The sequence below is a fragment of the Diospyros lotus genome, chromosome 12 (genome assembly GCF_014633365.1).
Source record: "Diospyros lotus cultivar Yz01 chromosome 12, ASM1463336v1, whole genome shotgun sequence".
Lineage (NCBI taxonomy): Eukaryota > Viridiplantae > Streptophyta > Magnoliopsida > Ericales > Ebenaceae > Diospyros > Diospyros lotus.
In genome coordinates this window covers 6379854-6397570 of record NC_068349.1, presented here as the reverse complement: position 1 = coordinate 6397570, position 17717 = coordinate 6379854, and the positions used below count along the sequence as shown (strand labels likewise).

Sequence of the window (17717 nt, the reverse complement as noted above, 5' to 3'; positions counted from 1 at the left end):
AAATATTTGAAATATTTTTCATATTTGATATTTTTCATGCCATATATTAGTTAACAAACACTATCCAAAACGAGTAAGATAATTTTGTATCAAGATAAAATTGTAATGCTTTTTAGATTAATATATGCAATGGTCAAAATAAGTCTAAAAAATATTATAGAATTGTTATCATACTATTTGTTAATTTTTTTAAATGTATCAGATGACATATGCGTTATTTTTTTTGTTTACCTGTAATGATCAAAACAAATTATTTAAAAGCAAATAATAAATAAATTTATTTAAAAAAACAGATAAAAAGTTATGTGACATATTTTTCAACATATAAATTTAACAAATATAATAAAAATTTGAAATATTTTTATATCTCACTTTTTTCGATTTATACATTAATAAATAAGGAATGCCTTACTAAAATTGACTTCAAAGCATTTAAATTTTATAATAAATTACAGAAGCTGCCAAATCTATATTTTTTTTCAAGTTTTAATTGTGGGTTGTCCCAAAACTATTATCAAAACTCTATTTCTAACGTTATCAAACATAATTTATATGTTATTTATCAACAGTCACTTCTCGTTAATAATAAGAGTTAAACTACAATTTCAATTGATAAGGCTGTATTTTTTTTATTGTTTTTAAGTCATTTTTAGTTTTCAATTTTCTAAAATAATGAAAATGCGTTATCTTTGTTGTTTTTAAAAATGTATTTTTTAAAACAAACAAAAATTGTAAATAAAACTCAAGAAAAAGTTATTTTTAATGTTTTCATTCAAAACAAACTCTAAACTTAAAATATATTTATTTATTCATATTTTATTATTATTGTAATGAAAAAAAATTACAAAATTCATTAACTTAAAAATGTATATTTTTTTAATAATATATTAACATTAATATTTCCAATTTACTAAATAACCAAATTTATTGAATAAAATATCATTAAAAAATTATTTTTAAAATTTTAAAGATAACGCATTTTCTAATTTTCTGTTTTAATAAATAGTTTTTCAAAATGACAAAAAGAATGTATTTTCAATTTTCTAAAAACATACTATCAAAACTCAAAACTGAAAATTAAAAAGCAAATAAAACGCAGGCTAAGATTTTAAAGTTAAAACTCCTAAGTAGACTGATGATAATGTGATTAACAATTAATCACGACACACCATTATTTACTATCATCTATGATTTATTTTATTTTTTTTATTAAATTAAAGACTTGTCAACTAACACACACAAAAATACATAAAATTGATAACTAAAATAAAAAATGAACATTTAAATCAAATTTAAGCTATTTTGTTTTGAGATATTGTTATAATATATTTTAAGATAATCATTTTATTTATTAAACATTATTGGAAATAAATTATAACTTAAAGACATTTTATAAGAATAATATATATTTAAATTATTAATTTATAAACTAGTACTATATCATAAAAATAATCTTATCATTGTTAACATTTGGAGTTGGTCGACCATGATTCGTAAGGTCGCAATAAGAAAAATGAGCACAAATACAAAAAATATGAACAAATGAAAACAAATAATAAGTTACACACAATTTTTTTTTTTACGTAATTTGGCCATTATGATACATAGTCTACAATTGTTATCTAGTTATTCCAACAGAGTAATAGTATATCATTATTGTCCCTCCCCTTATAATGATATTTTTTACCCCTATTTATAATGTGGAGTGTTTACAATTTTTACAAAATCCATAAATAGAAGAATAATGTCACGAATGACAAAGTGTCATTGTCAATTCCATAAAACTGGAAGTGGATTTTGTATTATCAGGGATTTGGTTTTGCCTCAGTTTATTTAGCAAATTTGTTGTTATGTGAGCTGAACAGTTATGCCAGCGAGCTAAAAATATCCCTGAGAGCTCACTTGGTTAGGCCAACGAGCTGAAATTATTGCTGGGAGCTCATTTAATTCTACGGCTTGAGTTCGGGTCTGAACGACACGTGAGTTTATTTTGACGAGTTTGGCCTTGGGCCTATTGGGATTCAGAAGATTGGGCCGATGTTCTAATTATCAAATAACATATTTATTCAAATAAAATTTCAGCTCTAATTATCAATAGAATCATGCTAGATGTACATTCATTTTGTACATCTTGAGCTACATAAAGGGGTATTATGATCAAAATACCCTACAATTCATATGCGTCTCACACACTTCTATGCGTCTCATGATGAACTTTTTTATTATTAATATATATTTATTTAATTTTAAATATATACAAGAATGTATCAATAACATTTTCCTTATCAACATGCATATAGCAGTACAAATATAACATGAACATCTAAAATTTAATACATTTAAGAGCATCCGTTGGCCCGTGCGTCACCGTCACCTGATTACTCCCAGGCTCATTTGTCTGTCCTACAAACAATAATCACAGCCCGTTATTTTACACTTACCCCACTCTCTGTCTCTGCAAAAGCAATCTCCCGAAGAGTCTCCCAGAGCGAGAACGATCTGTTCTCTATTAGAAATTGCACAACGCTTCTTCTCCCAATCACCACTCGAAAGCCGCCAAATCGGTTCTGTCTGTCCGTCCGTCTTGCTCCAAACAATCCATTGTTTTGATTCAGAGGTCAGTTCTCTCTTCTTCGCATTTCTATACGTGAATGTGGCGCACACGTAATGATTTAGAGGGTATTTTGCGGATCGGAAGAAGGAGTGGAACAGTTGACGTGCTCGATGTTTTTCGCAGGTTTTTAATAGATTTGATCTTATTGATTTGGTCGGAGCGGATCTTTTAGTTCAACCGACCATGTTTACGCGGCTTTTCGGCAAGCCCAAGCAAGAGGCAGATGCTCTCTCAACATTGGACAAGTTAAACGAGGTATAGTTAAGATATGAACAGATTTTGATAGCCATTTGTTGTGGATTGTTCTGTACGATTTGGTTCGTGTTGTTCATGTACGCTGTATATATTGATGTATAAATTGACTTGTATATGTATTCATATGTTTCCTGAGAAGAATCTACATGTTTAGGTGGAGATTATGAATTTCGCAGATACCTTTTTATTTTCTAAATTAATTAAGATTTGTCGAATGACCGATTGCTCGATCAAGAGACGTCGTTAGTTGTTAGGGTGAACCAATAATGCTCTACGTAAACTTTGGTTGATGCAAAACAGTGAAATTTTATCTTAATATTACGCTTATTCGTCTTGACATACCCATGGACAATGATACATGGTCCGATTGCATGGGCAGTAAAAGCAGGTCAAATGGACCATTGGATCATTTGGCGCCCCTGCTTTATCAATCACTGTGAAACTATAGTTTCTAGTTTGACATGTTAGATGTTTGTATGGTTAGTGAGTCGGGATGGGACTTCCACCTTGGTTCGAGTTGCCTATTTCCCCTACCCCACACCATATCACGTGACTAACCTCCGATTAAAGTTCAATGTGCACATGTGCGCACACATTATATCTAATTAACTTTGTACCTTTTTTAATTAACTTGGGTTGAGTTCGTGGGAAATCAAGAGGCCTGGGAATTGAGAGCATATTGGCATAGTGTTCCATCGTATCTAGCATTCCCCATTTGGTGCAATTGCTTGACAATCAAATTAATTCACTGGAAATATGACTAGGATGAACAGAAAACCACAGTACAGATATTGTATTGCCCCAAAATCTCAGCTGATTGCATAGTTGTCAAAGGCAAGGCACAAATTAGTGCTTGGGGCCTAGGCACGAGACACAAGACAAAGCACGAGCCCCAGGCACATGAGGCTCATATTTATTCAAAATACTTATATCCTATTATTTTCAATATGTACCTATAAGGAGATAGATGCAAACTCATAAAAATAATAAATTACAACTAACCAACTCTATAATAACAATTAATATTATTCCAAAAAACAATTAGGTTGCGTTCTCTTTGTTGTTTTCAACTTGTTTTGAGTTTTCAGTTTTTCAAAATATTGAAAACACGTTTACTTTTCTATTTTCAAAAGCGCATTTTCGAAAACAAGAATTCTTTTTGTAAAGGAAACCCAAAACAATATTTGTTGTTTTGGGTGTTTTCAGCCAAAACATGCTGAAAACACCCCTAGTCTCGCACACCTAGCATCTCTCGTCTCTCTCCTCTATTTTCTCCTTTCTCCTCTCTTCTCTTCCTTCAGCTGTCGACCGCGCCCCTTGCAAACCCTCCTCCCAACCTGCCGACGTCCTCCCTCACTAGCAAGACACCCTTCCAAGACCTCGTCCTGGAGCATGGGTCCGACATTCTTTGCTGGGTTAAATTCGTCCGCGCGAAAGAGATGGAGTTTGGGGATGAGCCCGCCTTTAGCAACGACGCTTCCGAGGAAAAGCTGGGGGCCTTGCTAAACATAGTCGTTGCCTGCATATCCGTGTCGCCAGAGAACCGACTGAGAATGAGGGAGTTATTGAGGATGATAAGAGACACGAGGGTGGAAGCTCAAGTGTCGTCGAACAACAACGGTCATTCACCGGGGAGATGGCCGAACATTGTACAGAGCTTGCTGCGGGACGAGCATCTGAGCATATGAACATCTGGCAATGCGTTTTCACTTGTGGCTAAAAATTAAAAATTAAATTTACGAAAATCCAACCATTAAATCTGGCATGTTTTTGTGTATGTTAACTCCCATGGCTTGGAGTTTCTAATGGTAGACTCTGATCGTATAAATCTCCAGCCGATGGTGGTTCCCGGCGATGGAGAAGATGCAGGATGCCAAAGAGAATAGAAAAAGAAAATAGAAAAAAAGGAAAAGAAAGAAGAAAAATTTATTCTTAAATTTTGAAAATAAAATTATATATTTATTTAAAATTTTAAAAATATAGTATATCTATATTATAATTAAAAATATAGGATAACATATAGTATATTATTAAGTATATAATTTAATATAAATTATCGCTAAGATATATGTCAGCAATTCATTAATCAAATTTATTGTTTTATTTTAATAGTAGAATTTTATTAAAAAGAGTTAATTTTATTATTTAATGATCAAATTCAATGTATAAAATATCATACAATATTTTTTGTTTTTCAAAATTCCAAAGTAAACGCATTTTCTAGTTATTTGTTTTAAGAAATAGTTTTTCAAAATGACAAAAAAGAACGTGTTTTAAAAAATTTCAAAACAGACACTCAAAACACAAAACTGAAGATGAATTCAAAATTGAAAATTGAAAACTAAAACACGAAAGAGAACGCAACCTTAGTTTCTTTTGCAGTTAATTTCTTCTAACTATAAAATAGATTTGAGGAAAGAAAAAATTATAGCAAAAACACTACAAAAAACAATTAGAGGAAAATAATTAGTTTCTTCTAATTTCTTTTGCAATTAGAAGAAAAAAAAAGTTATTGCAAAACAGTTAGTTTCTTTTAAATTTGCAAAAGAAAATAGAAGAGATAGAAAAAAAATCAGTAGATCACACAATGAAAACATTTGTTTCTTAGCAATTAGTTTCTTCTAAATTTCTACATAAATTAGAAGAAAGAAAAAGAATAGAGTAAAACATACAACTAAAAACAATTACAACATAGAATTAGTTTATTCTAAATTGCAAAAGAAATTAGAAGAAATAAACAAAAATGAAGCAAAATGCAGACATGAGTAGTTCTCTAGCAAGTGCTAGTGGGAGATCCGACAGACCTCCATCTTACACTGCTAGGTTTGTCTCTCACTGATATATACAATAATATGTAATCAAATCAACAAAAAATAAGATCTAAAATGGCAAATGGACAGGAAATAGGGTTTTAATACACTTATATATACAAGGAATGGTGCCTCATGCACCTTGAGCCTTGTGCCTCAAGCATGGCGCTGCGCCTCAGTGGTGATGTTCTATGTGCCTCGTGCCTAGGTGCGGCTCAGACACGCGTTTGACTACTATGGCTGGATGTGTTCAAACTGATCAATGGGCCTTCCAGCGAGTATGCTGTTGTGAAGCCCTTGTGATGGCTTAATCTTCTAAAGGTGACAATATACATACATACATATATATATATATAGGGAGTGTAAAGAAATTCACAAGAGAGATAATAATGGCGGCTTTAGGGAGAAAGAAAGATTACAATGCATCGAAACCCAAAATTATTTGTGTATAAACTTTCAGTTGTCTGTTATAATGATCGTAAAATCATGAATATAAGCTCTCCACGGTACTTAATTTGGCATTTGGGTCTTATAATTTTCATTTGATGCATGCTCCATGAAATGAATCCAATTTGGAGCTGTCTGCTCATGTAAGATATTTAAACCAAAAGGCATGGGTAAGAACAGCTCACATTAAACTGACCAATCCAATCTGAAAATAGATTCTTCTACTTTACAAGTTATGGGAATGTATTTCACAAGTTGAATGGGTATTGGTGTCTTTTCGAATGCCATTTGAAACTTTTCATGAAGGAGTATTCAAGTTATCCAATTACATTAGTCTGCCTTCTCATGCCATTTTCTGTAATTAGGTAGCACATAGCCATCCTCCTTTGTTCTTATGGTACATTTTGTCCAGGACCCAAGTGATATTGATGTGGTCTACTTCTGTTGGTAGAAGCTTTTGTCATCTAGCTTCTTGCTCTATTCATGAAAATATCCAGATAAATTAGGCTACTATTCCTCTCAGTGGGAAAGAGCCACAGGAAATTATGAGATATAATCTCATATTGCTGACTGTTGGCTGTTTGTAGGTAAAATATTTATTAGGAACTGATATACCCTTTTTTTAAAGACATTTCTGAGGGACATATATGTTACTTTTCCATGAAAGACTAAATTATTCCATTTATTCATGTCGGTAGAATGCTTTGATCATCTATGCCTGAAGATATTCATTTTTGCTGAAAATCTCTTTGGCACTGTGTACAGACGCTTGAAATGCTGGAGAAAAAAGAGAAAGTCCTTCTGAAGAAGGCTGCTGCAGAGGTTGAAAAGGCTAAGGAATTTACCCGAGCAAAAAACAAAAGAGGTATGATACTGTAGAAATATTAAATATTTAAGGAACTGCTTTCTGTTTGACATTTCATTTGAGAATGACCATCTGTGATTTTAGGCTCTATTCTCCGTTGGGTTCTCAATTGTTGGTCTTAGTTACACTAATACACCTCTTATCTGCACGGTCTTTTTATTAAGCAAGGAATTTCTATGTTTATGGCAACATGTTCCTTCATATGTTGTAAAATATCAAACATGTGTAATTTTTATGTCTTCTGGCATTTGAACATGTTTTCAGACTTCCTCATGCACTTAAGATATTTTTATATTCTAGGAATGAGATTTTTGCTATTTCATTCTAAATTTTTTTATTTTCCCCAAAAAAAGGTTTGAAAAGTCTATGATGGCCATACTATTATCAGTATGAAAATCTATACATGCATATTTTAATTATTTGATTTGCATTTGAGCTTATTTCTACGTTGAGGAATATTTTAACTAGCTAAAGTAATACTATGATGGCCATGCCATTATCAGTATGAAAAATCTATACATGCATATTTCAGTTAATTGACTTGCATTTGAGCTTATTTCTACGTTGAGGAATATTTTACTTCTTCCTGAGTAAAATTCAAGCTGATCCCACCTCATGGAATAAAGGCTTGTTGTTGCTGTCTTGTTGCCTCTGAGTAAAATTAGAGGTAGATATAGTGTACGGTACATCCTGCAAAAATAGTAATTAGTACAGCAACAATGGAGCTTTTTCCATGCAATAAATAGTTGAAATGTTTCTATGTCAGTAACTTTTGCATGCTTTCCATTTCAGGCCTGCTCTTATCTCTATATGACCTTATCATGAGCACAGCCCGTTTTTGGCTTTATAATGTTATCTTTTGGCATTTAGGTTTTTTATCATGTTCGACAATTAGAAGAAGGAATAAATAAGCTGGAGGATTTTGTTATGTTGCTTCTTTCATTTGAGCATAATTGTTAAAAGTTTTGCTGCAAAGACCATTCTTTGAAGTATTTTTCCTTCACCAAACTTTTATAACACCCTTTGTTGTAATGTTTTGTCATCTTCCACTCTTTCTATTAAGATGAACATAGCACACACAAATAACTGTATCATGCTTTCTCAGCTGCACTCTGAGTGTTTTGAAATTTCTTTACTAGGATAACTTTGAAAGCATGAATGTGCAAACATGACATTTTGGGTTCACTCCTTTTGGATAATAAATGTTAATAAGTTGTACTAGGAAGCCTTATAGCAAGGTTCAATTATTTTGTTATTGAACTTTGTACCTTAATTGCTGTTGTTCAGCGGCAATACAATGCTTAAAGAGGAAGAGACTTTATGAACAGCAAATTGAACAGCTTGGAAACTTCCAATTACGCATCCATGACCAGGTGCTGTTTTCAATGGCTTGCTATCTCATGAAGAACTCTTTTTCTATGATAACCATTCTTGTTTTTTAATTTTAGATGATAATGCTGGAAGGTGCAAAAGCTACCACAGAGACTGTTGATGCTTTGAGAACCGGAGCTTCTGCAATGAAGGCCATGCAGAAGGCGACGTAAGTTGCTTCTTGGTTTTTCATGTTTCTGCCATGGACTTTATTGTTCATCTTTTTGTTTACAATATCTGAATTCAAGTTCATGCTAGAGTGCTGTTTCAAATGTACCACTTTTCATACACTTGTTTTGTTGGACCCGACCCAGCCTTGATGCTCAATCTCATAACATTTTATGAGAAATCACAAGGAATTGTAACTTCTGGACTGTGGGTGTCCAAATTGTTTTGTTTGCATGCAACAAATTCCACCCTATTCTGAACTCCTAGGCTTTCTTGGCAAGCCCAGTATTATCTGCTGAGGTTCCCTTTCACCAACACAAACAATTAATGACATAGTCCTTGTCTTTACGTGTGCCTAGGCCCTTGAATTTTTGTTGCAGCCTTGAACTTTGGAAGCGTAAACCACAACTGTTGACAGTCTACTCCTTTCTGTTGATAGTTTAGAATGCGTAGTCAAGAGTTTTCAGGCACCCTCTTGGTATCTGGCATTTTCACTAAAATTGTGGAGTCTTCACCATTTTTAACTGCGAACTGTCAGCTGTTATCTTTAGGTTGTTGATGGTTTGCTTTCCTTCTCTCAGTTTCTGCTGTATTTTTACATAAACTGTCAACTGTGGAATCAACCTATTGACAATTTGGTTTAGTCCCAGACTGCAGCTACTGAGGCTCTAATTTCCTTATATTCTTGTCTTTTACGGGCAATTCTTCCCCTGCTCTATACCTAGGTATGCACCATGTTAACCTTAAATTCCATAACATGTATTAAGATCAATTAAGACAGCCATTACACATGAACTTTTCATCCTCATGGTTTCATCAAGCCAATTCATAGCCTCAATGAGGAAAATATCATACATGCATATGCATTCTAAACTGAGAGTTTAAAGAAATATACAACACTTTATCAGGGTTTATCTATACAATTCCGACCATATACCAACAACCCAAGGCATATACAGAATATGATCTAACCAACACAAAAGAGCATGATACGTGAGGAGTATAACAAAATGTATATCACATACCAGCATATAATTAATCTGTGCGGTCCAATACAACCACATGAGTTGCAAAGCTCAAAAAGGATGGCCATGCAAATGCCGCACACATCTACAAATGGTCATGCACATATTCATAATGTAACATCATACTGTCATGCAAGTATATAAATCAGTGAGTAGCCTGGGTCTCACAAGAATCTTTGTTGCCCACCTCAGTCCATTCAAAGATTGATTGCACGTAATGCATTATCATCAGTCCACCTTCAACCTCTCAATCCAGCAGGAGATTGGTGACTGGGTTATATATCTGTGCAAGTGCTTTACATGTGTGGTGCCATCACATAATAGCAACAGCAAGATATCTTTACCTCAAGCAAGCATTGGCTGGTTCACGTTGGGTATATCTTATTGTCTTCAGCTCCATCTTTCCTTCCTCTCATTGCTCTTTCACTTCATCAACCTTTGCAGAACCTTTTGAAACATTCACAGTTCTAGTAACCTAAGTTTTTCTCCTTTCTTCCATGAGATTATGTCTCATCAAATTTCAATAGCTTCTCCTGGAAGCCTCTTCACTTGGTTAAGATTAAGCTAATGAGATAGTTTCTAGAAGACTTTAATAAACTTAGTAGTTGCTACCAACAAATATTATTCTGGAAGCTCTGGACTATCAAAATCCCTGTGTTGCATACAGATACATCAACCACCACCACCACATGTCAATCGTAGTCCTACCATATGAGGTTGGCTACATAAATTTTAGCTTATCAATCAATTCTATTTATGGCATTATCTTCTTTGAGGCCTTATAACTCATATTATTCCTATATATCCTCTTCCTCTTCGTATTTTTGGTTCCACCTGTTTTGTTCATCTTTTATCACTAGGAAGGGACAAACTATTACCTTGATCTGTTAAATGTGTCTTCTTGGGATATTCTTGGTTTTAGAAGAGTTATAAGTGTTGTTCCCTCTATCTTAATCAGTATTTCCCTTCTTTTGATGTTACTTTCTTTGAGTCTGGTCTGTTCTTTATTTCTTCTTCCTCATCTCTTGATGATGTTCTTCGTGTTCCTTCTTTTTCTTCTTTGGTTCCTCCTATCTCTTCTCCCATTACTTCCTCTGTTCCTTGTCTTCTCTTGACATATCAGTGTTGTTCTTGGACTTAATTCTATTCCTCTAGATGGTGCGGTTTCTCCACCTCATGTTTCTCCAAATGCTGTAGTTCCTTCAGATGCTTGTCTCCCTACAAGTGCCATTATTCCTTTAGTTTTCGATCTAACTCAGCCTTCTCTAGGTCAAGGTACTGATAAATGTGATACAAAGGTGACTAGTTATGCAGATGTTGATTGGACAGACTGTCCATTTGATAGACGGTCCACTTTTGGTTATTGTGTTTTGGTTGGAGGCAATTTGGTTTATTGGAGGAGTAAAAAGCAGCATGTTGTTCAATGTAGTGTCGAAGTTGAGTGTAGAGCCCTGACATTAGCTACATGTGAGCTGATTTGGTTGAACAACTTCTTAAGGAGCTGCAGTTTAGTGATTTGGGTTCTGTGCAACTTATTTGTAACAATCGGGCTATTCTTCATATTGGCTCTAATCATATTTTTCATGAAAGGACCAAGCATATTGAAATAGACTGTCACTTTGTATGAGGAAAGCTGGTTTTTGGTGAGATTTTGACGCAGCGTGTAGCGCGTGTGTGAAAAAACACACCAAAATAAGCCTTTGAAAGAGCAAACTTCAATGGCCGAAACTTGGCTTTTAAGAAGACGCAAAAACAAGACTGTTTTGCTAAGAAACCCAAATAGGTTGCTGAAATTTAATTGAGAAAAACTTGATTACAAACTCTAGATCCTAGGCATATTTATAGTGTTTGGCTAATCCAAATCCATCTAATATTTGTAAATAAAATTCAATTAGAATTCTAATAGAAATAAATCCTAATCCAACATGAAGTAGAATTCTAAATCAAGTAGAAACATGAAATTGAATCCTAAATCAAGTAGAATTCTAAAACTTAAGAAGTATTAAAATAACATAAAGTAGAATCCTAAACCAAGTAGAATTCTAAAACTTAAGAAGTATTAAAATATTGTTCCAGCGCTACTATTCCGGTGATACTGTTTTGGTTTGGTCGGGTCGGTCTTGGGCCGAGTCTTGATTGGTGACCGCTTCATTCACCTCCACTTGAGAAAAAATTCGACCTCGAATTTTGATCCTGGTAGGACAAATCCACGTCCGGTAAGTACGAAGAGAGATTAGCCACATTGAATGTTTGGAAATACCCATATGATTAGGCAAATCCACAACATAAGCATTATCATTGATTTTCTTTGTAATCTTATAAGGACCATACTTCTTTGGCTTGAGCTTGTTCTGTTGTCCTGCTGGAATCCGTTCCTTCTTTAAGAATATCATGACTTTATCTCCAATCTCAAATACCTTGTGTTTCCTATGCTTGTCACCTGTCGTCTTGTATTTTTTATTTGTGCAACATTTGCTTGACATCTTCCTGAATCGCTTGAACTTTTCTGCTAAGGGAACATGAGCAAAGACATTCCTCCCTGTTAAAGGTTGTATCGAGTATATGGTATAAGAAGAAGATGATGGCAGTAGCAGTGAATGATGTCAGTTTGCTAGAGTTCCTTTTGAAGATTTTAGATAGAAGTTGTAACCTAAATTGTAATTAGTTATAGTTTGGGGGTTAAACTGTAAATATCTATAATATTCATTGGGACATCCACCCACTATTATAAATAGAGGGCAAGGGGTAGCAAATGGAGAGAGAGTTCTCATTTTTCTGTTTGTAACGAGTGCTGATTGTTTCTGAGAGAAAGGCTAGGGCTGTTAGCTTTGTAATCTTGGGGGAAAACAATTGGGGCGCTCGGGAATAGAAGGGAGAGAAGGGCCGCTACTGTACTGATCATTTTCTGGAAATAAAGACTGCTCTCAGGAGGATCTTAGAGGCTGGATGTAGTGCCATTCACATGGCATGAACCGGGATAATCTTGATGTTCTTGTGGATGTGTGGTTTGTGTTTCTTGTTTGGTTTAATTCTGTTTTCTATTTTATTTTCTGTTGATTCTATTAAATCTGTTCCTCAGATCAAATCCGTGAGTGTGTGAGAGTAAGTGTGGTAGAATTTCTATCCAAGAAATTAGTTCCAGCAACCTTAGATATAACACTCCCCTTCTTAGCCATATCTACGTTGGCATGGGTTCAACCATCGCCATGTTTGTTGCCTTCTACCTCCATTGCATTATTACTGTTAGATTGAGGACGTTGAACATTCCATCTTGAGCGCTTCTCTAATTTTGTAGATCTTATCACAAGTCTTTCTCCTCTCATTAGCTTTCTTGATTTTGACTCCTCAATGGCTTCTGAATTCATTTGTAGATTTTTCTTGCCTGGAGAAGCATTCTTTTGTAACTGTTTTGAATAAAGGCTTATTCCATGACTACCAACAGTCTCTCCATCACTTAAGATATTGATGCTTGAATCCTCCTTTGGTCTAAGCACTTGATCAGCTATAGCAGCAGCTATTACAACATTCTTAGTTTCGGAATCTAATTTTAGATTAATATCAAAAGCTGTTGCACTACCCAAGTTAACTAGCTTGGGAGATCCAACACCCCTATCCACAAAGAGACCCATGTGACCATCTTGCTTTTGCAATTGCGAAGGTGAATACGTTCTTATTTCCTTAGATTCAACAATGCCAGAGCTTGAATAAACTGTAGAAGGATTTGCTACCATGACCTCCATCTCCTTTATAGTCGCAAGTCGATCAGAAGAAACGCCACCATCATTGGGTTGCGAAGCAATGCCTGAGCCCTCGGAACTGGAAAATACCCCAGTATGAGTCAATAACCTTGGAGTTTCTGTCATGTTAGCAGCATAAATCAGACCTGAGTTTGTAGACGTTGAGGTTGCTGGGACAACATAATCTTCGAAATCAAGCTTCAAACTCATCAAAAAGCCATTCTTTAGTTTATACTCATCGTTTCCCCAATGGTTGTGTTGCTGCGCATTCCTTCTAACCCCTTTACCATTAGGGTTGGCTATTATACGACCAAGATCATCCTCATCGTCGCTATCATCCATCATTGGTCTTCTAGGATTAATGAGGACAAGATTAATGGCTGGTCTTCCCGGTTTAACATAGCCGGCTTGATTCATGCCATTAGTTCGGTTCGGATTATCCTTAACTCGTTGTAAAACGCCCAGTTGGTTGCGGATTCGCTCCAATTGCTGCTCCATTGTACGAGTTATTTCCCGTTGTTTTTCGATTCCTCTCCAAACCGCGGGCCCCCGATCACTGTCACGAGACTGATTGCTACCGTTACCTTCAAGATTGGCCATCTGATTGGTTGATAAACCGCTCTGATACCACCTAACACAGCGTGTAACGTGTGTGTGAAAAAACACACCAAAATAAACCCTTGAAATAGCAAACTTCAATGGCCGAAGCTTGGCTTTCAAGAAGACGCAAAAACAAGACTGTTTTGCTAAGAAATCCAAATAGGTTGCTGAAATTTAATTGAGAAAAACTTGATTACAAACTATAGATTCTAGGCATATTTATAGTGTTTGGCTAATCCAAATCCATCTAATATTTGTAAATAAAATTCAACTAGAATCCTAATGGAAATAAATCCTAATCCAACATGAAGTAGAATCCTAAATCAAGTAGAAACATGAAATTGAATCTTAAATCAAGTAGAATTCTAAAACTTAAGAAGTATTAAAATAACATAAAGTAGAATCCTAAACCAAGTAGAATTCTAAAACTTAAGAAGTATTAAAATATTGTTCCAACGCTACTATTCCGGTGATACTGTTTCGATTTGGTCGGGACGGCCTTGGGCCGAGTCTTGATTGGTGACCGCATCAGATTTCTACAGCATTTGTTGGGACTATGGATCAGCTGGCTGAGTTGTTTATGAAGGCTCTTCGAGGTTTGAGGATTGACCATATTTGTTTCAAGCTAGGCACATATGATATGTATGTGCCGGCTTGAGGGGGAGTGTTGAGAATTCATATTAGCTTATATTAGGTTTGTTGTATTGACTAGTTCTACATTGTGCTTACAGTACGTAGCTTGTACATAGCAGTTACAATGTTTTGGTTACAAGTACTTGTAATAGCTTAATAGATTTGATTAGTTCTTTTCCATCCCATTTCTCTTTAGCTCTCTTCTTTTTCTGTCAATTCCACATATCAATTTTCAAGAATCTACTATGAAATAAAATGTTTTGGTATATACAGCCTTTAATTTTAACAATCTTAAATTCCAAAACTTTGAAAAAAAAGTTTTATGTAATATAATTAAGATTTTATCACATTTATTTCTTATTGCATGGAATGCACTTTATTTTATGCATGTATCGTAAGATGTATAATCTATTATCTGATGTTTATCCTGAGGGCTATGTCCTAACTATTTTGAAGCATATCATATATAATCTCGTCCTCATCTTGTGTCTGTATTAATTAATGCTTCATAGCTCAAAATTTTGAATAGCTATCTAATTTCTTTAGCGCAAATATATCAAAATTAAACAAGGAACTGACCTCTAAAGAGAACAGAGCCTCCCACTAGGATGGCCCAACTCCAAGAATCCAAAAACATAATCACAAGGGCTGGAATCACTGATTGAACAATAGAAAGCAAGGAAAACCCGGTTCAAATTTATCTAGCCACTTAACAATGTGAAAGTAAATAATTCAGAAGCCTTATCCCTCCTACATTGCACCAAATAACTGCTACTTGACCCTTAAATTATCAGAGGTAAGATCAAAGCTAAGAGTAGAGGTATAAAGAAAGTGTTAGCCTAGATCTCACCTCTTAATATGATCGCCCAACTCTCAAACACACCTGAACAATCTCTTACTCTCTCAACACAAAAGTAAAACAGAAAACATACAAGAATTTAACCAAGAACAGGAAAGAACACAAAATAATTTATCCTGGTTCAGTCTCATATGAGACCTACATCCAGATTGGCTTTGCCCTTAACTTTCTCCACTATCTTTGAATGATGATACATGATTACATGTGCCCTGAACAGCCAACTCTCTCACAGCCCTAAAACCAGGAAGCTATACAGAGTTGAAACCGAAAGAAATACCCTCTTTCACACACAGCACATACTCGCACAAGATAGAATGAATACACAATGAAAAAGCTCTACCAAAGCCTACCTCTCAACCCCTATTTATAAGTTATAGGGGCGGCCCCTAAATGGCGGTTAAAACAAATCCAGTCAGCCTTCTAGACACATACCTTTCTAGAAGAAAATGAACCTTGACATCTCTCTTACATTACAAACCCTTAATCTAGTACAAATGCCTTTTAACAGAAAGAAAACCACTCTGGAGGAGCTTTAGACCTTCACAAAAATTTCTAAGGAAATAACATTCTACCTTTTCAATACAAAGATCACCATGCCAATCATGTGCCAGTTCTTATGACAGCTTTTGTTTTAACCTTTTATGGTGCCTAAACGTTCAACTGCGTTTACTTTCATTTTTGGGAGGTGGTCTCACATCTTTCTAATGTCCTATGTTACTTGAATTATACATCACTCAATGTAATATGTACCCATCTTCTTAGAAATTCCCTTGACCTAAAGATCTCTGATTGCATCTTCTAATGCAGGAATATTGATGATGTGGACAAAACAATGGATGAGATTAATGAGCAGACTGAGAACATGAAACAGATCCAGGAGGCTCTTTCAGCACCCATTGGTGCAGCAGCTGACTTTGATGAGGCATATAACTTTGCAGTTTTTTCATTGAATGCATTTCTTTTTCCAATGAGGATTAATTCTAGAACATCACTGTTGCAGGATGAATTGGAAGCAGAGCTTGAAGAGCTAGAAGGAGCCGAGCTGGAGGAACAGCTTCTCCAGCCTGCCACGACTGCTCCAGTCCATGTTCCAGCAGGCAGGGTACCCATTCGTCCAACTGCTCACAAGAACGTAGCTGAGGAGGATGAGCTTGCTGCATTACAGGCAGAAATGGCACTTTGAAAGGTTAATGCTTATTTCTCATCCTTGAATTTTGACCCCCATGCACAAAGTTCTATGAGAATTTGTAACGCCCTTTTTCTGGGCTACTTCCTGCTATTGGTGATGAGTCAGTTACTGTCACTGAAGCATTTGCAAATCTTGTGGACTGAAAAATAGTTGAGTCTGCAACCCTTGAGCTCATTATTATGCTGGAGTTATATTTTCCATAGAAATGAAGTCTATATAAAACAGGTTGAAAGAAATTCTTAGCTGAAGAATTTATATCTTGTTTATCCAAAATTATAACAGTTGAGGTCACTTTGGTGCATGTAGGATTAAAAAAAGAGATAAATTTTGTTACTGAATTGTTCTGCCTCATAAAGAATGAGAGTAGATTTTACCAATGGATCATGGATTGCAGATTTTCTTAATCTTTTTCTCAGGAACTTTTTCTTTATTTATTTCCTACTATAAGTACAGAAGTAACTACGCTTTATGTCTATCAAAAAAATAAAAACAAAGAAAAGGAAAAAGAAAAACAATTACCCGCAGTTTTAGTATGTCAAGTAATACAATAATCATTATTCATTTCATGCTATCTGTATGCTCACCTACTTGTGTTCATTTAATGTTAAATGTAGTCCTGGTTTGACATATTTCCTAAATTAACTGTCCTCATCAAGTCAAGTGGCTTGATCTCTTGCAGTTTGAGTTGTGTCAAATGGACTTCTAACGTTTTCATGTGTGGAATAGTTCTTAAGGCTGCCTTTACTTTGAAGTATGTTACAGTTAAGATTCATTTGAAGTATTTAGTTTGAAATGAGACTGTCCAATGTTGTTGTCTGTCAGTGCAGTTCTCCATGAAAGGAAGAAGACACTTGTGTAAAGGCTGGATTAATGTATGATCATAGTTGTTTGCTGGGATGCCTCTACCTTGCATGTCCTGGTTTAATCTTCTTTGTGTGCATGCACCAAAGGTACACAATGTATAGGTAATATTCAGTAAATTGGTTTCATCTTAACTGGATAACTGGATTCTACCTCTGGTTTTTGTTGTTTTTTTGCCTTCCTCCAATATCTACATCCTTCCGAAGTGTAAAAGAATTCTCTATACACTAGAAATTCCTTAATAAACCTGGAAGTTCAAGGTGTCGTTCAATTGTGAAACCAT

General features: G+C 34.9%; 1 protein-coding gene across 2 annotated transcripts; it reads left to right on the top strand.

The window, feature by feature from the left end:
* Positions 1 to 2449: 2449 nt before the first annotated feature.
* LOC127787693 (vacuolar protein sorting-associated protein 32 homolog 2-like) lies at positions 2450 to 17717 on the top strand. 2 transcript variants are annotated; one of them, XM_052315758.1, is made up of 8 exons: positions 2450 to 2617; positions 2738 to 2869; positions 6892 to 6991; positions 8279 to 8364; positions 8440 to 8531; positions 16192 to 16306; positions 16385 to 16570; positions 17401 to 17717. In XM_052315758.1, exons 2-7 carry the CDS (start codon positions 2798 to 2800, stop codon positions 16565 to 16567), a joined length of 648 nt encoding a protein of 215 aa, XP_052171718.1. In that variant the 5' UTR covers positions 2450 to 2617; positions 2738 to 2797; the 3' UTR covers positions 16568 to 16570; positions 17401 to 17717. The 2 variants fall into 2 exon arrangements, with proteins under 2 accessions (XP_052171718.1, XP_052171719.1); XM_052315759.1 differs by having other exon boundaries at positions 17396 to 17717.

Excerpts from the sequence above, each read along its gene's own strand:
- LOC127787693 (XM_052315758.1), top strand. The coding sequence starts at position 2,798 with ATGTTTACGCGGCTTTTCGGCAAGCCCAAGCAAGAGGCAGATGCTCTC. Across the intron at positions 2,870-6,891 it reads CATTGGACAAGTTAAACGAG|ACGCTTGAAATGCTGGAGAA; the intron begins GTATAGTTAAGA and ends CACTGTGTACAG. Across the intron at positions 8,532-16,191 it reads AAGGCCATGCAGAAGGCGAC|GAATATTGATGATGTGGACA; the intron begins GTAAGTTGCTTC and ends CTTCTAATGCAG.